Here is a 23,222-nt window from a genome sequence, read left to right as displayed (position 1 = left end):
AAAAAGAAAAGAAAAAAAGAAATGGCAACCACACATTTTAATTCCATTTGTTGCTAATGTTTAGAAAATAAGCAATCCATTCTTATTTATCTATATATCTATATATTTTTGATATTTGTCATTGGTTTTTCACATTAACTAACAAGTTGCCATCTTTAAATAAGATTTCTATAGATATATCTCTGTAAAGATAAGGTTGTATTTGTCAACTGGTGGCTCTACAACATGGTTGTTGCTGTTTTCTTTTTTTTTTCTCTGTCCTTGTCTAGGGCATCCCTTTGGAGTTCCTGTGTTGTGTTGCCTCTCCTGGCTCTCACTTGGATGTCTGCTGTTCTGGCAATGACCGACAAACGATCGATATTATTTCAGATACTCTTTGCCGTATTTGATTCATTGCAGGGTTTTGTCATTGTCATGGTCCACTGCATTCTCCGAAGAGAGGTAAGAAACTGTTTCTGTGAATTGTTACATCCAATTGTTAGTTCTCAACTAGAGGAGATGCACGGAATTAAAAGGATCTTGGTTAGTCAACACTTACACAAGTTCCATGGAATTTACATAAGGGTTGATTTAAAAAGCTCCCATTGAGACTAACAACTGGGAGCAATGTTGTTGTTTTTTGTAACTTATGAAATTTTACAGAAATGCAGGATACGCAGAATTTAGAATTTAGGCATCTTTTCAGGGATGTAAATCCTGGGTTGATTTGTTTTTATGCAACAAATGGAAAGCCTTCTAAACGTATGTTTTTGCCTTAAGCTGCAATGAGAAAAGTATTTTTTTCTTTTGGTCTATCCTAGAAAATGTGTGCATTTTTGCTAGTGGCTTGTGCGTATATATATATATATATATATATATATATATATATATATATATATAACACATACCTCTAGAAAATATACATATTGTCTTATTCTGTGAACTTGTAGCAATAATGGCATAGAATGCTTTCCTTGAGTCCTGGTGATCAATGGGTCTACTCTGTTGTGGCCATTATGTTGATTGGGCTTAGCTTTATAAAAGGAAAAGACAACAGATTTATGCAGATATGGAAGTTTAAAGCAAAATATGTCTTGTGCAAAATGAGGAAAATTGTATTTTGAGGAGATTTGAAAACACTTAAAGAGGTGTCTTACTGTGTATTGCCTGTTGACTGATTGTTAGTTAAAGAATATTCAGAGGCTTTGCCAGTTCATAAATGTTGTCAGAAGTATGTGACAGCTTTGTTGTTGTGTGAGGTACAGTCTTTGTGGTGAATTTATCACTGATTTTTCTTGGTATAAAGCAAGTATAAAACCTATTTATAAAGTTGTCGGAATGGGATGGAATGTACTAAGATCCAGAAAGATGAATATCATGACCTTGTCCTAAATTTTCAAAGAACTGAGCCAGGTGATACAGGTCTTTCAGATCTTTACAGTGTTCACTTAGTGTTGATAATGAAATAGCTCTCACACATCAACAAGTCTTGAGGCACAATGTGCCCTGATGTGATATTCAACCTGCCCCAATATACAGCATGCCCCATTGTGCATCTGGACATATTGTACATTATGCATTGGGATGACTGCACAAGGACTGTGCTGAAGCCTCCATTTTTGCAGTGATCCTGGAGACCTGGCTACATCTCTGCTCCCCTTCTGAGAATACAAACATTGCAATTCCCTTTTATGTGATTGTAAGTCACTTTACAGTTATCGTAGTACCTAAATGGATGTCAGCCTAAATTCATTTACCTGGTATTAAATCTCATTGAACTCAGTGAGGCTTGTTTCTAAGTAGACATCTACAGCTAGCATACAGCAAGTAAATTAAGACGTTCTAAAAGATCTCAGGGTGGTTTGACTTTTTGACACACAATAGTTTAAAATCAAAATAACCAAAAGCCTTCCTTTGTTCTTCACATTAAATTGCTATAGCAAAGAAATCTCAGGGAAAAGCCAAGTGTCACTCTTTGTGAGAGAAAGGCTTTTGAACTTGTTTCTGGTGCTGAAAACAAATCCTGGCACCCTAGTGCTTCTTACTATGGGGAAGCCCAACCAGATCACCCCCTTGGGCCAGATTTCTACATCTGAATGCATCTCTCCCGTCAGAGCCTCAGGTGAGGTGGTTTTGCTTCTTGTTCGCCTTTTGCATACTGAGAAGGCAGCAAAGACATATAGTAGACCCAACCTGAAGCTTCAACCAGTGATTCAAAGCATCCACCAAGGATATTGACAGCTGCACAGTTGAAGAAAGGACTGCTAAGCTACATATTTTGCCAATGAATGGCTGCCAGGGGGTATCCTTGGAACTTAAGGTGCCCTAGAAAAGGTGACTCGAACAGTTGCTTATCCCATATGATAGGCACTTGCCCAAGTAAGCCCTCAAAACATTTCAGCAACCCTCCCCTAGAAGCCATTCATTGGAGAAATGACTTGGATCAATCAGCTCTACTACCATCTCTTCTTCCCTGCTTATGTCTGAAAAAACTGCAACCAATTCCAGAACAGGCTGTTACTTTAGTGCTGTGTACCAGCAAGAATCTAGCTATAGCATTTAAGGTAGGCGGCTGTGCTCAAAATATTAGATATTTTAAGGTTACAACGATTAAACGTGCTTCTAGTCTATTTACAACATTGCAAAAATCACTCAATCGTCTCAAATTCCTTGACTAACATTCTTGATTGCTTTCCTTCTTTATCCCACCAGAATATTCTTACTAGAGTATCCAAGAATCCATTTAAATTATTCACCTCTCATGTAGTTCACATGATATCACATGATACGTTGTCCAAAATTTCTACTTTGGTTCCGCATTTTCTGCTGCATTCGAGCCAAACGACATTGAAATTTGTTTCCGGCTCTATTTGACCCACATTTTTCCCATGACCATAGCCAACATAACCAATTATAACAGACTATGGGAGTTCTAGTCCAAAAACATCTGGAGCACTAAACATTTGTCACCAATATATTAAAGCATGATTTTCCCATTACATGTGGATGCCACTTGTAAGGAAATTGAAAACAGGAGGAGGGGAGAGGTAGTGAGATTGAGGGAGAGATGGCATATATGAACACAGCCTACTCTAAACCTAATTCAAACAATGTCAAACTCTGAAGATTGATGATGAAAGGAGGAGCACTCATTTACTTTCACTTATTTTTTTTCTGTCGTTAATGATTGGGGTGCGTATTTTTCATTTGATCTTTTGCTAGTCTCTAAATCTACAGTCTCCTTCATATCAGAATTGCATGGAATAAACTGAACACGAACACACACACACACACACACACACACAGATAGATACATGTGAGGAGAGAGGGCAACTTGTGAGCGCTTTGAATTGGCTACTGTTGCTAAGGAAACCACTTCCTTGGTACCCGCACGTTCAGCACATCTGTCTCTCTTGCTCTGTCTGGCTCCAAGACAATCTTGCCGCTTCATGCCAGGCAGGGGGAGGGAGATGCAAGGAGATGCTTTAAAGGAATGTAATATCATCTGTGCTTGAATGTAGCAATATGAAGAAAGCAAAAGGGAAGGCAAGGGAGTATTTAAGATGTTCCAGCATCCCATTGTTCTGGAGAGGGAGCTCAGATCACAAAGAGCTCTCTGCCTCCCTCCCTCTTTAGCTCTCCTTCTTGCTTCCTTTTCACTTTCTCACTCAGCATTCCCACATGATGCTTTTGTGCACCTGTGGGGAATATTTACCAGGTGGACAATTGTTTTATTGGTCTTCTTAACCTCTTGGTAAAAGCCAGCAAACAAAGACCAAAATGCCAGTATTTCCCTTCTCCTTCCCATCCTCATAGATAACATCTGTTTAGTTCAGTATATACTTCTGTAGGCCCTTGGTGGTGGTGCAGTGTGTTAAAGCGCTGAGCTGCTGAACTTGCAGACCGAAAGGTCCCAGGTTCAAATCCCGGGAGCGGAATGAGCGGCCGCAGTTAGCCCCAGCTCCTGCCAACCTAGCAGTTCGAAAACATGCAAATGTGAGTAGATCAATAGGTACCGCTCCGGCAGGAAGGTAACGGTGCTCCATGCAGTCATGCCGGCCACATGACCTTGGAGGTGTCTACGGACAACGCCGGCTCTTCGGCTTAGAAATGGAGATGAGCACCAACCCCCAGAGTCGGTCACGACTGGACTTAACATCAGGGGAAAGCCTTTACCTTTAACTAGTTTGCAGATATAATTATCGTTCCACATTTACTGAAGTTAGGGGCACAGGAAAATGGGAAATCTTTAAATAACAAAGCACACTATTTTCTTAGCTGAGGAAATATCTCTGTTGGAATCTTTAGACCCTTCAATTCAACTCTGTGGTCAATTTCTGCTGGAGGTTAGCCACAATGCCATGCTAGAGGACCTACAAATGCCCATGAAAGTGGAACAACTACAAATAAAAAAACACACATTTGTGTTATCCGAGTAAACACCTCTGTAGAATTATCTAGAAAAGGGGTTCTCAAACTTTTTCAGCCACTGGGCCCTTTTTGAAGCATCAGTTTCTTGTGGAGCTCCAAGAAATGTTTGTATATTATATTATATTATATTATATTATATATAATGTATACATATCAGATATGGAAAAACTGTTTAAAAAAAGAAAGAAAAGAAAGAACAATACAATATTTAAAAGGAAGAACAAATGTAACCAACACAAGCTTAACAGTATTTCAGTGGAAGACCCCAGAAGCCATCCAGTCCAACCACCCAGCCTTTATTGTGGTAGTAGTAGTAGTAACAATAATAATAATAGAAACCCCTGAGGCCATCTAGTTCATCTCGCTTCTGCCATGCAGGAAAAGCACAAAGCACTCCCTGAGAGAGGAAAATAGGGTTTTGAAAGGAAGCAAAGTGGCAGGTGGGAAGGATCTGGATGGTGAGGAAGGTGAGGAAAAAAAAACTTGGGGAGGTGTGGGGAGGAGCAGGAAAGAGGAGGGAAATCTTGGAGGGGAGAAGGGAAGCACAGAGCCCCTTAGTAAGCTTCGTGGAGCCCCAAGAGCTCTGTGGAGACACTTTGAGAACCACTCCTCTAGATTATCCAGCATGACTCTGTGGTTAACATATGCTGGAATCATGCAGGAAGATCTAGAAATTTTTAGAGAGACGTTTCTTGTAGGAATCTCTAGATCCTCCAGCATGACTCTATGTTTAACGTCTGGCAATATTGACCACAGAATCAGGCTGGTGGATCCAGAGATTCTTAGCAAGTATATAGTAAGCAAATTTGTAATCTGCAAAAATGAAACCTGCAAATGTGAAGGGCCGACCGTACTATCGGACCCCTCGCTACCTTTGAACAGTCAGGTGGTCACAATATCTATGAGTCTCTTTTACCAGCTTAGGTTTGTTCACTCACTGCATTTTTTTTCTGGAAAAGATAAGCCTGACTACTTTTTATCACATCACAGCAACTGCCAGATTAGACAGATGTGATTGTGACTATCTCTGAAAAAAAGTCTGAAAATTAATTTCTTCAAAATGCAGTCATAGGTGATTAGCAGGATAAGGATGTACATGGGCAGTGTTACTTTGAAACTGCGTATTACTGCGTACTGGTTTGTTTTCAAGATTAGTTCTTTGTTTTCAAGCTTAGTCTAAAACAATGTTTTGAGCTTTTAAGCCAGTAAATCAGTGCTTCCCAACCTTGTGGTCCGTAAGAATTAAAATATGGTCTGCAGCCTCACCGTTACTACACCATTGCAACGAGAGCGACTGGTCTCGCGATACCCTCTTATAATGCCCAGGCTGATTAAATATGGTTTTCTGCGGGTGAGCAGATGGCGACTACTGGATGTCATATGTTCTGTATCAGAAACTAGAGCTGATGTGGTCTATCCAATGCAATTTTATGAATCGGCACCCCAAATAACCAAACCGAATCTAAAGTCGAACAAAAACTGACTCGTAACCCTTTTGGTATTAATGTTGGAGAGTGGTCCATGGTCAAAGAGGTCCCTGGTCAAAATGGTCCCTGTCAAAAAAAGGTTGGGAACCACTGCACTAAATAGTATTGAACTTGGGTATTTGACTCAAGCCATGCATACCTACCTGCTCATTGAGAAGAACATCAGTATGGATAACAAATACACTTGATCCTGTATTTTTTTTAAGCCTCACACTTCCATAGTTGAAGGTTAAATTTCAGAATTTAGGAAAATTACTCAAAACAAATTGAAATGAATACCCTGCTCCCTTTATGGAATTAAAGTCAAATAGATATGGTATTCCCAGGACAGAAAGAAGCATATGTTACCTGTCTTCCTTATAGATAGTAAGGATGAGGCTCTGCTCTCAAAAGAAGGAGGGAGAACTTTATTCACAATTACATGGTGCAATTCACAGATATTAAGATCCAAACCTTTGTAAGTAACACACTCAAAGCCCTGGGACTCAATAGACAATTTGGGATCTTCTGCATCAATCTCCTTTACATCCTAAATATAAACAAATTAGAGCACATTAGTGATTTTATTTTTTTATTAACTGAAAATGAAGTTTTGCTCACCTTTAGAAGCCCTCTCTTGTGTCCCCTGCCATGGAATGTATCCATGCAGGATTGGGATTTCTTAGCTGTGGCATCAGAGCTAGAGCATACCTTTTTACAAAAGGCTTTATTGGCCTTGTGCCATGCATTCCTTGGTTTGGAAGATAGGGTTTATCTATCTATCTATCTATCTATCTATCTATCTATCTATCTATCTATCTATCTATCTCTGGTGACTTCTTTTTCTGTCTTTTCATTTTTAGTGAGGAGGTTCTGCTGTGCTGCAATTTGTTCCAAAATCTCTTTCTGTAGAACTTGTTCTAAGCAGCACTGTTGTTTTGGAGTGAAGGTTGAGTCACTTTGTGAGTCTTGAAAGCAAAGGAATCTGCCTTATACCAGCCTAGACAATTTGTCTCTAGCTCAGGATTGTCTCTCTGAAATCTCTGTCAGAAGGCATTTTCTCTTCATTTGTTTTTAGGACTTGCCAAAAAGTGATGTGTCCTGCCACTGAACTAGATCACCTTTCTTGTCCTTTTAAGATGGAAAGGCAAGGTATAAATAGTTCAGCATATTAAATAAACTTCAACTTGTCTCATCAATAAGGCTTCCACAGAATTTATTTAAAAGGCTATGTGTACACAATGAATGGCACTCAATAAAATGGGAAGGAAACATTTTCTTGAGGTATACCCAACATCCAGAGCTTATAATGTGAGATTGAAAAATTAATTAATTAATGATACTTGGAATTGGGGAAATTCATTCATTCTTAAAGTTGGAAAACAGACTTTAATTTGGTATGATAGAGCTAATGAAATCATTAGGTTTTGGGGGGGGGGGGGTATTTAAAAAAAGAAAAGAAAAGAAAGAAAATATGGGATTTCCAGAGACTTGTATGTTTGTCATCCCCTAATGGATAATGTTATTATTAGCTCCATGAAACTAGCAGTTTTTACAGTTTTAAAGTTGTTTTCTCCAACCTAGAATTTTCCAGATGTATTGTACTATAAATACTGCAATCCAATTGATTGCTGGCAATGGTGTAATTTGTAGTATAATGCATTTGGAAACTACCAGCTTTAAGAAGGCTGTCCTAAAGCATGTGATCTAATAGCAATTTTCTTGTTACCACAGTTTCACTGTCTGCTGGTTCATTTTCAGGCACATTCAAAAGGATGGTTTTGACTCTTAAAGTTTTATATGGTTTGGGTCCAGATTATTTGAAGGACCATATCTCCCTTTAGAACCCTAAGATCATCAAGAGCTTCTCTATGTCCTACCACCTTCTCAAACTCATTTGGTGGAGATGAGAGTCATTTCTTGGTGGCTGCTCCCAAACATTGAAAATCCCACCCTAGAAAAGCCAGGATTACCCCTTCCTTGCTTTCTTTCCATCATCAGGTTAAACCATTTTGGTGCCACCAGCCTTTTATAAACTGACAAGGGTTAGGTTTTAATACTGTGTTGGCTTGTTTTCAAGGCTTTTAAAGGTCGGTCTCTCTCTCTCTCTCTCTCTCTGGATATATGCATGTGTTTACAAAGAGGCACATACATTGCTGCTTTTTAATACTTTTAACGTTTAATTATTTAAATTATACATTATTTGGGGAGGTTAAATCTTATATTTATTTGAATTGTTTTAACTTGCATTGTTTTGAATATATTGTTAGCTCTATATAGTCTTGTTATCAGGTGAAAGACAGGACATATATGAATAGAACAAAAATAATAGCTTGTTCAATTAAGAGTGGTTAATACTACTGTATATCCCACTTCTTTCAGTCTTCCCTCCACACATTCACACCTGTATGCTGTTTACTCGCCCTTCAAATATTGCATATTTTTGTTTGAATTGAAAAGGGAAGAAATGGAATAGACTATACTTTCCAATTGGAGAGCAGTCATTCACCACAATACTAAAGTGTACTCACAAGTGGCTGCAAAGTGGTTTTTAGTTAGTGAATAGAGAATATCTAATTTGAAATATTTTGAGAATCTCCGAGGTATGCAGAACCTTTTCTCTGCAACAATGAACCCTTAAATCCAGGAAGCATGAGCTGCTATGTATAATGCTGTTCCATGGAATAGCTGGAACCCCAAGTTCAAGTTCTTCCCACCTCCATTTTCTAGTGATCTAAATCCTCCCTCCTCTTGAGATCACCACCTACACAGTGTAGCAAAGCAAACTGTCTTAAATTCAATTAAACTAGTTATTTCCAAGCTCTGGTAATGAGTGCTGTAAACCTACAAATTAAAATGTTACATTTTTCTCAGCTGAAGGGGGTAGCTATTGACACATACTGTATATACTTGTATACAAATCAATCTCATGTATAAATCAAGGGCAGATTTGGGGGGTTAAAATTATGGATTTTGATATGACTCATGGATAAACTGAGGTTCATTCTGCAGGGAAAAGAAAGAGCCAATAGAGAGAAAGGAGAGGGCTGGTACTTCTTTTACGTTCTCGCAGGACAGACTTTAATTCTTGCCTTTTTGCCACTCTACTCAGTTATGACTCCTTTTTAAATAAGATTAGAGAAGTGATACTTCCACTGACCCATGGATAAGTCGACCCAATTTGGGGAGGGACAATTTTTTTACTAAAATTTCTAGACTTACACATGAGCATATACAGTAATCAATACAGTGAAACAATTTCATTTCAAGCTCTTCATTAATCATAGATAGGAATTAGTTATTCTGGATATTTGGTTTTTAAGACATAGTGTGTTCACTGCCTAATAGCTGAAAAAATAAGAACAACAGCAAATGAAGTAATTTGCAATAGGCACCTTTTCATGACACTCAGAATTTAGGGTGTTTCAAAATGATGTGCTCAACGTATAAACCACCTCACTTTGCTAAGTAATAGGGTTGGTGCTGGCTGTTGGAAACCTACTTTTATTCAAATGAGATGGGATAAGTGAATTTGTGAGACAGCTACTACAGAAAGGTACCAAAGGGGACTTGTGCAGTGTTGCCCCATCAAAATGTCTGTCCCCAAATTTTTAGCATTGCAATAGCTCCAAGCTTCAGCTGAGCAGAAAGACAGTTTAGGTACTGAGAGAAATGGAGCAGTCAAAGCTTCCTAAGGAATGGAACCACCGCAAATATAAAGGCTAGTTGTGTACAGTGTTCAGTGCCTCCATCTCTGTAGTGCTAGCAATTTGGGATTGAAGGAAAATTACTTTTGGAAGAGTAAATCCCCTTTTGTAGAAAGGCAAAATTCCTCCTCTCCCACTCCTGCAGTTGCCTTGAATAGATCATATTTTTGGGGAACTAATCCCAATATCAGTGTTGGTACACACCAGTTGCACATTCTGTTTCTATACAAATGTCTAAATTTAAGATTCTCAAAACCATTTTGCTTTATCCTTGGTGCGTATGAAAAACATCTCTTCATTGCAGATTGATTAGGCTTGTCAGCTAATTACACTTTAAGTTGATAAACCATCTGTCTTTTAATCAATTAAATCAGTAACATTTAAATGTGTTTGCCAATTATGAAAACTTCAAGATGGGTACCCTTTTAGAGGATAGTAAAGGATAGTGGTGTGCTCTTCAATTCAAACGCTTCAAGTTTACTGGGAGGAAGAACATTTATTCTCAGTTTAATGCTCTATGGACAAATCTCACCATATACTCAATGTATAGTGAAATCCTATGAATATCTAGTTAGAAATAAGCACTGCTGAGATATGTAAGTATAGGATTTCAGCTTAAAACTGGGTGCCCTCCTGATGATGACATTGGGAAAATAACAAAATACAGCACTGGGTATAAAAAACTATTGTTCAGTATTTGTTCAAAGGCTATTTGAGAACACAGTGTGCAGATTGCTTTTGGCAGCTGTATTTCTTATAGGACTACCATAGAGCTGTTGTGTTCTTTCGTTATTGACTACAATTGTGCCATTGCTGTGGTACTCTGTTTTCTGTTGGGCTGTAGACCCCAGTTCATTTATATGGAAATAAGCCCCTGGATATCTTCTTGATAATTTTCCAAGTAGTCTTAAATACAACATTTATTAAGGCTGAGTGCATTTATTCTTCTCTCAGAGTTGTTTTAAAAAGCCGTTTTGGATGGCTTATACAAATCAGATTTTGATGTAATCCTATAATCATTTACCTGGAAGTAAACCTTGTTGAGTTCAATTAGGCTTAAATCTGAGTAATCACATATAAAATTGTATGATATAATTGTGATACCATCTCATTTGCAGTAATTCATTCCACTGCATTAGCACAAATAGCATTATATATGCTGACTCTATACAATACCTCATTTGAGTGGAAAAAATTAAGATGACTCAAGTATTGTGGTTATTGCATTTTTAATCTTCATATTTAGAGATATAGATACAGATATGCTGAAAGCTTCCTCTCTCTTTACAGGTTCAAGATGCATTTAGATGTCGTTTAAGAAACTGCCAAGACCCAATCAATGCAGATTCTTCAAGTTCATTTCCAAATGGACATGCACAGATCATGGTTAGTATTTATTTTACCCTTCTTCAGGGGTTCTGGATGCACACCTGAAACCAAATAATAAGCATAGCAAGTATGTACAGTTTTAAATAAAAGTGGGGCGGAAAACCAAAATACAAGTTCATCATCATTTGGTGGTGTGTATATGTGTGTGTGTGGTAGCTGTTTGTCCTGATGCCTCAGTGGAGTGCTGAATCTGCTCCAGCTTTATGCCTCAACTTTAAAAGGACTCAACGTGTTCAGGCTAGTTTCTAAGATAGGTTCAACACCTTGAATATCTCATTTAAAGATTAATTTAGAGCAGCCCTTCACTGCCATACAATGCAATGTAGAGTTGCATTAGCCCATATGTGTCCACACAACATATGCAGGCTAATGCTTTTCTAACCTTCAAAAAAAAATCCCAGAAAATTTACTTTGGCAAAATCAGCTTATATATTGTGAAGAAGCCTCCAACTAGCCAGAGCCATCTTTAAATGATTTACTATCTGACAAGAAAGACTAAATGTACTCTTCCAACTTATTGTATAGAAACCAACCCATTCGGTAACTGATTTTCCAATGCTATCTAGCTTTCTGCCAGGCTCCAGGGCCAGAATCTGCCATCTGCGGTGCATCTTGGTTTTACCATTCAGTTCTTGAACTTCAAGGGAAGCTCCAAGTTCTATGGGATTTTACTGGAAGAGAGAAACTGTCTGCTTCGATATCTAGCCTGATGATTATTGCTTTTTTCTTTTAGTTGGGCACATAGAATGAATGAGTGATCTGGAGCACAAGGGAATGATTCTTAGCTCTTCAAAGTATGCAGTCAAATGGAAAATCCACGAGCTTTTGAAGTATTAAAATTAGATATCAGGGTGAAGAAATGAGGCAAATAGGTGAAACACATACAAACACTTTACTTCCTTTGTAGCTTCTACTCGATAAGACTTAAAGAGAATTTATGAAACACACTTCTGTGATTTATGGGTGATCCAAGACCCCTTTTACACTAAATAAATGCAGTGTTGTGGTTCCACTTCCACTTATAGGGTTTCATCCAATGGATTCCTGGGATTTGCATTTCAAAGAGGGGTGTTTTAAACAGAAAGATTCAGTGTTTCACCAAACTACAAGCCCCAGAATTCTATAGAATGTTTTCAAGTATTTACAATAAAATTGCAGTGGAATAATTGTGTAGCATGCAAGGAACCCAGTTTGTTTTATTGAGGACATAGGTGGCAAAGTTGGCTAGAAATTGCACAGGGCCCAGACCCATTCCTGTCTGCCTGCCTTTGAGGGTGGAGGTTGATGGGGGCGTAACATCACACAAAGCAAGGACATTTGAGATCACCAGTGGGCCAAGCACAGAATCAAAGGAGAGATAGGCTATTAAGGCCTTTCCAACTGAAGGGAATCGGAGTAAAAGGTATGATAACACAGGAGCAATTTATTCTTTACTTCTCAAAGATAAGATCCATCAAAGAGAATTACAGCTTGTATATATGAATGATGTAAGAGACAAGACAGCTCAACTCTATAAAAAGGAACAACTAAGTTATTTAGCCCAAAGAATGTGGGATTTTTAAAGTTCCAGTGAATTTAAAGTCAAGCCAACTCCACACTGACTTTTTGCAGTAGCTTGGAACATTGCAATAAGTATCACGAGGGACTACCAGAAATGAGTATGCAGATGGTATGCTTTGTATAGATAGTTAGAAGGCTTGCAGTAGAGAACAAGCCTTCTGAATCCCAGCAGCTCCCTTAGAATTCTGCACTAATAGTGGGCAAATTGCTCTAACAAGGCTTTGCATAACAACCAATTACTTGTACACATTGTGAATGCACAATGGAACAGTTGAAAGTCTTTTGAGTGAGGCCTTCTGAATAAACAGCACACCACTGAAAATGCTGCCAAAACAGTAGTTTAAAAAATTGCTTATCTATGTATTTGTGTCTACGCTGTTAAGTTTATGTTGAATGTCATGTGTGGAAGTTTTGTTATAAGAACTCATTCCGAACGCAGCAACATTGGCAGGGAGTTGGAATATCCCTATTGCTGTCTTTTGTGGCAGTACAAATTCAGAATTACAGGACTGTGTCACATAATCATAAAACTAAATTTTCTTCTGGTGCCCTCAACAACAGCATGACTTTATTCTGCTGAATTCTTTTGCTTATGCTGAAAATCTGCCTGGTATTCCCCTGTAAACCAATGCCAAAATCCAATGCAGTGCTGCTAGAGTAGAAGTCCCACAGGCAATGGTCTTGGTGATATCTTTCCCCAGGCAGTTGTCCAAAGGAGTTTCACAAGAGGTTTTGCAATGGGTTGTATAAAAAGCTGTGCAAACAGTTGCACCATGAACACTGTATTGGACATCTCCTTTGTCCTAACTTCCAAAATATGCAACTGCCAGCATAATGGGCTTTGCATTATAATAAGATACAAGCCACAGTCATCCATTTCTAAGGGGAATAAAGTTACCATTTGATAAACCTATTTGTGAACAGCTTCATAAGTCAGTCTTCAGTTTAAGTTAGCATCGACACAGGGAATAAAGTTCTCAGCACATGTGTATGCACACATGCAGAAATTATAAGCAAATACAGTCGTAATACCTCTGTGGTTATTTCTATACCATTCTCAGAAATGTATAAAAACATAACCCATGTATTTAAGGATGCATATACACCAGAACTCTCCAAACATTTCTTGTTTGTGACAAACCTTTTTAGACATGCATCATTTCACAACACAGTAATTCAGATTTACTAGCAACCAGAGATCAAATCAACCTCTTATAGATACCATCGACCATGGTATCCTTCTGGGGCGGCTCTCTGGGATGGGCCTTGGGGGTACTGCTCTCCAGTGGCTCCAGTCCTTTCTGGAGGGTCGTTCCCAGTTGGTGAAGCTGGGGGACACCTGCTCGGACCCCTGGCCATTGACCTATGGGGTCCCGCAAGGTTCTATTTTGTCCCCCATGCTTTTTAACATCTACATGAAACCGCTGGGAGAGGTCATCCGGAGTTTTGGAGTACGGTGCCATCTCTACGCGGATGACACCCAACTCTACTACTCTTTTCCACCTAAATCCAAGGAAGCCCCTCGGATTCTGGACCAGTGTCTGGCCGCTGTGTTGACCTGGATGAGGGTGAACAAACTGAGACAATCCCGACAAGACAGAGGTCCTCCAGGTCAGTCGTACGTCTGATTGGGGTATTGGGTGGCAACCTGTGCTTGACGGGGTCGCACTCCCCCTGAAGGCACAGGTCCGCAGCTTGGGGGTCTTCCTGGATTCGGGGCTGACGCTTGAGGCTCAGGTGTCGGCCGTGGCCGGGAGGGCCTTTGCACAATTAAAACTTGTGCGCCAGCTGCGACCATACCTCGAGAAGTCTGATCTGACCATGGTGGTCCATGCCTTAGTTACCTCTAGACTGGACTATTGCAATGCGCTCTATGTGGGGCTGCCTTTGAAGACGGCCCAGAAATTACAACTAGTACAGTGTTCGGCAGCCAGGCTTCTAACCGGAGCAAATTACAGGGCGCGTTCAATGCCTCTGTTTAAGGAGCTTCATTGGCTGCCATTTACTTTCCGGGCCCAATTCAAGGTGCAGGTTATCACCTACAAAGCCCTAAACGGTTTGGGACCCACCTACCTTAGAGACCGCATCTCCCCCTACGAACCCGCACGTTCTCTTCGCTCGTCGGGGGAGGCCCTTCTCTCGCTCCCACCACCCTCGCACTTGCGGTTGGTGGGGACGAGTGAGAGGGCCTTCTCCGTCGTGGCCCCCCGGCTTTGGAACTCGCTCCCTAGAGAGATCTGGCAGGCCCCTACCCTCCTCTCCTTCTGTAGGAGCTTAAAAACCTGGCTCTTTCAAAAGGCCTTTGATACTTAATTTGGTGTCAGACTGATCTATCTGCCCATTTTATACTATTATACCCCATTCTCGAGGTGTTGCCAATGCTATATTGCACTTTGTCCATTTCAACTGTGAAATTACCTTCCCCATTTCGGCCCATTTTGGCACATGTTGCACTTTGCCTGGGTTCTATGAATTAGTCTCCAGTGTTAATATTGTATGTTTTATGTTGATTTTAACGATTGTTTTTACTGTAATTGATGTTTTTATTGGATAACTGTTTTATTGCTGTGTTTTGATATTTGATTGTTTTATCGGGCAAGGCCCCATGCAAGCCACCCCGAGTCCCTTCGGGGAGATGGGGCGGGGTATAAAAATAAAGTTATTATTATTATATTATTATACAGACACATACATAAATCGTAATATTGAAATGTATTGGGAGACAACATATCTCATGAAATGTTTTTATTTATATATTTTTACAAATATAAGATTTATTCCTTATTTCACATAGACTCAGAGGTTTCTCATTATAATCATATGACACACCTACACATTGCAACTAACACACTAATATGTCATGACACACAGTTTGGGAAACTTTGATCTACACTGTAGAATTTATGTACTTTAACACCGCTTTACTTGTCATGGTTCAATGCAATGGAATCCTGAGATTTGTAATTTGATGAGGCACCAGCCCTCATTGACAGAGAGGACTAAAGACCTTATAAAACTACAACACCCATGATTCCATAACACTGAACTACAGCAATTAAAATTGTGTCAAATTGCATTAATTTTACAATGTAGATACAACCTAATTTTTCCTGCATCTTGCTAAGCCATCTTAGCATTTCCAAAGTTAGCAGGCACTACTTTTAAATATACCAGGAAACCCAGTTAGGTAGATACAAGGAATTTATTTCATTCTCTCTTCTGTACAGTATTTGCATTCATCATTAGGGGTCAACAAATAATATATGAATTTCTAATTGATATTTTGTTCTTTTGCCATCTAAAGTTACTGTTGCCATTCTACCAGTTACTTCATGTTTTAATTTTACAATATTGTTAATAAAATATGCCCTCTGGCATTGATTTCCAAACATTTAAAGACCTTCCAGCAATCCCATAATAAAATATATCAAACACTGGGACACAGTATGATTTGTAATTTGATTTCAATAGAAGAAATTATCCACAAAATATATTACGCTAAATGTCTCAGATCCAGGCCACATAATTCAACAAGAACAAAATCCTTTTTATAAATCCCTTTATAAGGGTGTCAGTTTAAGTAATGGAACTCTATTAGGTATAAATAAGGCTCAGAGTCAACATAATTCCTCCCACTTTGTTGTAATTAAGTTGACAATGGGATTTACCAGAACTGGGAAACGTGTGGTTTATCAGATTATTTTAGACTCCATCTCCTGCCAGACCTGGCTAGTATGGCTACTGGTCAGTGCAGATGAGAGTTACACTTCAACAGTATTGAAAGACCACAGTTTCCCCTACTCTGGGCTATAAGAATGGAAAAATAAGATCTTAGATATATTTGAGGAAACATCAACTATATACAATAAAGACTTTTAAATGCTATTAATGCAGCATTATCCTTCTGTTACTTTGTACAAAAATGTAATGATGCATTGATGTCAAAAGATACATGTATTGCTTATATTAGATGTTATGAGCAGTTAGGAAAGTTACCTTTTTTGGATTTAATCTCCTATCAACATGACCAGTCATGATGATCTTATTTCCCCCAGGCTATAGATCTGCTGGATGAGGGCTTTAAGCAGCTGCAGTCAAGAAGAATAACATTTCTAAGCCCTGATAAGAAGGAGCAAGCAGTAGCTATGTGTGTCATTCAACATCTAGTTTGACTTTTAGCTGATGACTAATAATGGTTGTCTTATTTGGCTTTTATTTGTTATTGTTACAGACAGATTTTGAAAAAGATGTGGACATTGCCTGTCGGTCAGGTAAGGTGGTCATATCATTATGTAAATGCAGAAAAATAAAATGAAAGTTAATGTGCTATTATAACCTCTAAGTGACAAATAAACATTCAGGCACACCTAGCTATTTTACAACATGTTATACATTTTTGAAACGGATATACAATCTGAGTTTAGGAAAGTATATTTTTAAATTACTATTTCCAGACTCTCAATAACTATAATTTATTGAACGATGCACATTGAAGTTTTAATCCAAAAAGTAACTTTTTAAATTCTTATTAATACTTGATATCCAAAAATACATTTTGATATGGAAAATAGATATAAGAAAATGAAGGCATTGTTACTAGCAGAGCATTCTGAAAGCTCAATTGGTTGAAATCTTTATGAGCATGGCAAGCCAGGCCCCTTCTACACTGCCATATAAAATCCAGATTATCTGATTTGAAGTAGATTATATGGCAGTGTAGATTCATATAATCCAGTTCAAATCAGATAATGTAGATTATCTGATTTGGTAATCTGAATTATATGGCAGTGTAGAAGGGGGCCCAATCAACATGAGGGAAGGGATCACCCCCAAATCATACAAAAGGGAAAGGCGTGATATACCTCCAATTTAAAATCCCTATATATATCAGACTGGGGGTGGGCTTCGTGTAAGATATGATATCCAATCAACATGCATCACAGTTCCTGTATGCAGCTAAACTAGGGCCCCTTCTACACTGCCATATAAAATCCAGATTATCTGCATTGAATTGAATTATATAGCAGTATAGAAAGGGCCTAGGTTCTCATCTACATGAATATTATAACCCAGACTCATCTTGAGTTCATTTCTGGCAGTTCCCATGACGCTTCCGCACTTCTGGTAAGTATCATGGGTGAAACAGGATTAGTCCAGTTTGGCCTCATGTTGGGAAAATTTGGGGTATTCCGGGCAAGTGTGGATTGTGGATTGGGTCTGATACATACTAGTCTACTGTCCAAATGGTGCACCACTCAATCCCCTCCATGAACTATGCTTGTGTTGCTGCTATTGCCGCTCCCAGGTGGCAACAGAACACCAGGTGGACAGAACGTATGAACTGAGAATAACTCCCTAATGGTCACGTAAATGTAGTATTCCTTTTTGAAAGATTCATAATTAGAAGCTAAAATATTCAACATGAAAAGAGGATAGTTTAGGGCAGACTTTCTGTGTTGAAATTAAGGGATTTAATTTGACTTTTTAAATGAGAGATTTAATAGAATGTGACTGGGTGAAGTGATTTTGACATGTGGCTTAGAAGCAATGTAATGACCAGCTTCCATTTTTTTAAAAAGGATTTTTTTCCATTTAGTTAAGTACTACGCTGTAAGGAGAGTTTAAATGGTCAAGCCTACTTCATGCATATCCTTTCTTCAAGGCAAAATATTATTCTTTAATTGAAAATGGAAAGGCAACTGCATACGTCTTAATAAAATAGTAATCTTCATGAATACCTCTATGTAGTTGTATAATTTGTAATATCTGGGTTTTTATTAATTTTAGCCATTACAAAGAACAAAAAGAACAATTCCTTAAGGATTATCCTTTCTCTCCTTGTATAAACTCAAATGCTAAAACTTTCTTTGATATAATCTGGTACAGTATTATTACATCAATTAAAATACATGTGAGCTACTTAAGTATCTCAGATGTTGCCTGGCAGTAATTCCTAGCATTCTTTTCCTTTGGCTATGCTGGATAGGGCTGCTAGGAGCTACATCTAGAGAACTTCTATTTGCACATCTATAGTTTAAACTTGCCCTGCTATCCTCAATTGGGATGACAACATACTTGCAGCCAGAGTAAAAACACCCATTCCTGGGCATATTAAAAGTGTGTGCTCCTGCTTTCTAATTTCCAGTTCTCCATAAGGACATTGGACCATGTCGAGCAGCAACAATAACAGGAACTCTTTCTAGAATTTCCCTGAACGACGATGAAGAGGAGAAGGCAGTAAGCCCAGAAGGAATGAGCTACTCAACATTGCCTGGGAATATAATTTCTAAAGTTATCATTCAGCAGTCAGGAGGCATGCATATGCCCATGAGCATGAGCGAACTGGCCAATCAGTGTCTGAAAAAGGACAACTCAGAATTGCGGCGGACTGTGTATTTATGTACGGATGACAACCTGAGAGGTGCAGATATGGACATGGTCCACCCTCAGGACAGAATGATGGAGAGTGATTATATTGTCATGCCCAGAGGCTCCATGAACACACAGGCATCTCTGAAGGATGACAGCAAGTTGAATATAGGCATGGACACTTTGCCTCATGAAAGGCTTTTGCACTATAAAGTTAATCCTGAATTTAGTATGAGCCCCAGTGTAATGGACCAGTTCAGTATGAGTTTAGATCAACATCTCCCTACCCAGGAACACATGCAGAACTTGTCTTTTGAACCTCGCACAGCAGTGAAGAATTTCATGGCTTCAGAGTTGGATGATAGCACAGGACTTGCAAGGAGTGAAACTGGATCAACTATATCAATGAGTTCTTTGGAGGTCAGTATTACAGAAACTAATGCATGTGACATTCTTTTCTAAAAATATTAAATAGAGATAGTCACGATTCTTGAATATGACACACCTACCTCCCACACATACTGGCAAAAAATGGAATATCTTGGTATGTGACCACATATATGACCAGGTAGTAATCAACATGCTTCTAGTAGGACACTGATCTGATGAGAGAGGTTTTACAGAATCAACCATATCAGTGTGGTCCGTTAATATGTTACAAATTCATGGAGGGCAGAATCATCAAGGTTGTCTACCTTCTGAAGTCCAGAGGCACCAGGCCACTAAACTATCAGTTTGGGGCAGCAAACTCTGAAAGAGTCCCATTGCCATCATGTGGTTTTTTAGGGACTTCCCGCAGGCATTTAGTTAGTCATGGTTAGAAGTGGGGTGTTGGGGCAAATTGGTCTTTGGTATCCTCCAGCAGGACAAGAGAAAACAGCTGTAGGAAGAAGATTTAGATTTGTATAATCTGAGTATGATGATTCTGCCCCCTTTGTGAAGGGGATACCCTGGCCCCAATTTGTTCATTTTAGCTATAGTAGATCCTTTAAATGCAGAGCTGATTGATTCACTACTTAATCATTCATTTAATGAGTCTGCTTCAGTACAGATGACCAATACAATTTAGGCTATCTGGGTGCCTGGAATAATTAGGGGGGTTGTCTAAAATTCACTACCACTTAACTACAGCAATCATATTTTGTGGCTGTTAGGGCAAGTGTTGCTAGGTGACAACATTCCTAACTGTTTGGGGTTACCCTGTAGGCCTAGAGGACACAAAAAGAGACTGACTATAGAATGCAGTTTTGTGCTCAGTGCCAAGGTCCAGAAGCAGATAATGTCAGAAAGTGAATAAAACAAGATGTCTCTTGTAATGGTGTTCTGGGAACAAAATGGGTAAAAATGTCAAAGCTATTTTCTGGAGATAATGTGTCAGTACCTGGTGGATAGCTACAGAAGTATGCCGATTTCTTGCTACTGTCATGTTGACTAATGAATGACAGGTTGTTGCTTTGGCTGCCTTCAGAGGCAAGACTATCAGTTCTGACACATAATAATTTTATCATTTATGGCACCTTGTGTTCTCGTATTCTATTCCTTATGCCATGAGATGGTGGCAACTGGTTTGTGGATTTGATCAGCCTTGTCTAGGTATAAGCTTAAAGTTTTCATTGAGAGAAAACAGCAACAAAGTGGTGAATGTTAGTGCTCTGCCTAGGCCTTGTGCTTCCAAGACTTTAGTGGTGTGTTCAAAAGCCACATTATGTGAAAGGTCCTGCCAATCCAGGAGAGCCTATGCCATAAAGCAGTAAGATCGATGGGCCAGTGGTCTGTCTCAGTAGAAGACAACTTTCTATGTTTTGCACCTCTCATACTACCCAGTGATCCTGACCCTCAATTCCCAAGTATGGTATACCATTAAAAAGAGGTTGTAAAGCTCATTAATGTTTTATATAATATTTAGTAACTTGAAGGGAGATATTGCTTTGCTCATTGGCCGAGACTTTAAAAAACATTAATATCAATGTCAAATACTTTTTTACATATTTATAAATGTTAGAGACTCTAGCTCTGTGCACACTTACCTAGGAGTAAGGAGCACTGAATAATGTAAAAGGGAACGGTTACTTTTTTCAAACACTAACTAACCTTAGGACCTTTGTGAGTACAAGTGTAGCAAATGGTTCTCGACTTTCCTGTACCCACAATGGCACTACAAGCACAAGAAAGGGGAGGCTAAGATTCTATATATGGTGGAGTCAAAGATGGTAATGGTGTCAATGGTGACAGTTGGAGGGAGGGGAAATACAGAGATCTCCAGTTCTTGCTTCCAAGGGTGGTTCAGAACTGGTAGCCTTCCCCTTTCCTCACCACCACCTCATCCTTGCACAAAGGGCAAAAAATAAAACTGCTTACATACCAGATCATCATGCAAGCAGTAATAATTCTATTGGGTTTGGACCTTAGACCAGGTCTACACAACTTAGCCTTTGTAAAGGGCCAACAGCCCTCCCCCCTTTCTGCGGGCCATCCTCCTCTCTGTGAAAGGGAATATTGTGCCTCGCACTGTTCCCATGCTGGGCAAGGCAAGTCTCCATAGATATAGCTCTTGGGGAGGAGAGAGGCAGGCCCCACAGCTCTTGCTGGCAGGTGTACAAGCAAGTGACCCTTCACCCACCAGTGCACCTGCTGGCAATAGCTACAAGATCTTGCTCAGCAGGCAGGCAAGCTGACAAAGGGCCTGGGCATCTCCTTTACCAGCCTGTCCTTTACATAGGCCAGCAAAGGAGAAGCCCAGGCCCATCCATGGGCTGCAGGGAAGGCCTTTGTGGGCCACATCTGACTGTATGTTGTGCAGGCCTGCCTTAGACTTTTCACCAATTTCATTTCATTTAAATGAAACAAGTATAGTATACTGGTGGCCCATTAGTACCATTTCTGGATCAGTTCATTACATCTGCAGGAATTTTCAGTTCTCTGGTCCCCTTTGCACAAGTCAGAAAAGAGAAGTGCTTCCATTAGGCAGAATCCACCATTGAACATGGCATTGAACAGATGCCAGAAAACAATGTTCCCCAATGTTCATTCTAATCATAACCTCTGCTATCATGATAGCTTTCTGCATAATTTACATTGCCATTTTATCATCACTTCCATGTAATTAATTAGTCATGTCAGTAAAGGGCACTTGTGTGATTTGTGGCTTCCACTCATCAATTTTAAAATCTGAAAATGCAATACCATGGATTGTTGAATGCATAATAAAAGCGAGGAAAGATTGCCAAGGTAATTAAGGGAATTGTTTAACTTCAGAATTACTTACTAAACTACCGTAATATAAATAGACTTTCTAGTTGCCATTTTCAATGGGGATTCTGATCAGTGTCTTACTTTTCTGAGCATGGTTTATATACTCAAAACATTTTCAGCTTCAGTATGCAGAAACAGATAATATTGGAGCAATCAAATATTAGTTCAGAAAAGAATCTGATGAATTCTTAGTGCCTCTTCTTTGATCCTGTATTTTTGCTGCAAGCATCAAATAGACCTTGCCGAATTACCCCAGCTGCAGAAAATGTAGGTCAATTTTTATAACTATTCTCTATAATATTAGTCATTGGAAATTCATTTCCATTCTGTCCTGATAAATAGTTCAATCGCACCCTAAGAACCATGAACAGAGGGAAGATAGACATTACTGCTATATGAAGTCAGATACTATCACAATTCTCATGGTGCTGCTGGAAGACCGTGCTAATATGGATAGACATATTTGGATTAACTTCACTTGCCTTATGCATTGCTTCAGTGCGAAATACAAAGCAGTCTTTCTGCAAATTGAATACATTTTGAACCCAACACAGGGAAAAGTCATGTTTCCCTCCAAGTGGTGTCTGGTGTAAGATTAGCTTCTTGGGTCTATTGCAGAGTAGTGGGGAAAGTCAGGTTTCTCCTCAAGTGGTGTCATATTTAAAGTCAGATGCTTGAATCTAGAGTAGCAGGATCAAAGGGGAAAGTCAAGTATCCCATAAGCTTATTTCCCAAAGTTTTTTTCTTTTAAAAATGAAATGGGAGGGGACTACACTGGCCTGTGGGATAAAGTGGTAAAACTGGCAAGAAAAGACAATGTGTGAAGAGGAATGAGAAATGGAAGGATGTCCTTTACAACACTATGGGACATAACAACATGGTAATATGACGCTTCTCCCCACCCCACCCCTTCCCAGTGTGATAGTCTCCACATGTGCCAAAAAACTATTGGATAGCAGCAGTAGTAGAGGGTAACACTGGGCATCAGATCTCTCCGAGACATCAGTGGCACTGTAGCTAGTGCTTGTTAGTAATGCACAGAAGGAGGCACTAGTAAATCCTCTTTGAA

General features: G+C 39.2%; 1 protein-coding gene across 5 annotated transcripts in view; it reads left to right on the top strand.

The window, feature by feature from the left end:
- adgrb3 (adhesion G protein-coupled receptor B3) overlaps positions 1-23,222 on the top strand; it is a 678,053-nt gene that overhangs the window by 627,394 nt on the left and 27,437 nt on the right. For all 5 annotated transcript variants that reach the window (XM_062969068.1, XM_062969070.1, XM_062969067.1 and 2 more), the window contains 4 exons: positions 270-441; positions 10,874-10,969; positions 16,764-16,803; positions 18,678-19,321. In XM_062969068.1, the coding sequence (XP_062825138.1) occupies positions 270-441; positions 10,874-10,969; positions 16,764-16,803; positions 18,678-19,321 (952 nt within the window). The remainder of the gene's footprint in view (positions 1-269; positions 442-10,873; positions 10,970-16,763; positions 16,804-18,677; positions 19,322-23,222) is intronic.

This window comes from Anolis carolinensis, chromosome 1 (genome assembly GCF_035594765.1).
Source record: "Anolis carolinensis isolate JA03-04 chromosome 1, rAnoCar3.1.pri, whole genome shotgun sequence".
Lineage (NCBI taxonomy): Eukaryota > Metazoa > Chordata > Lepidosauria > Squamata > Dactyloidae > Anolis > Anolis carolinensis.
This window is presented reverse-complemented; position numbering and strand designations above follow the sequence as displayed.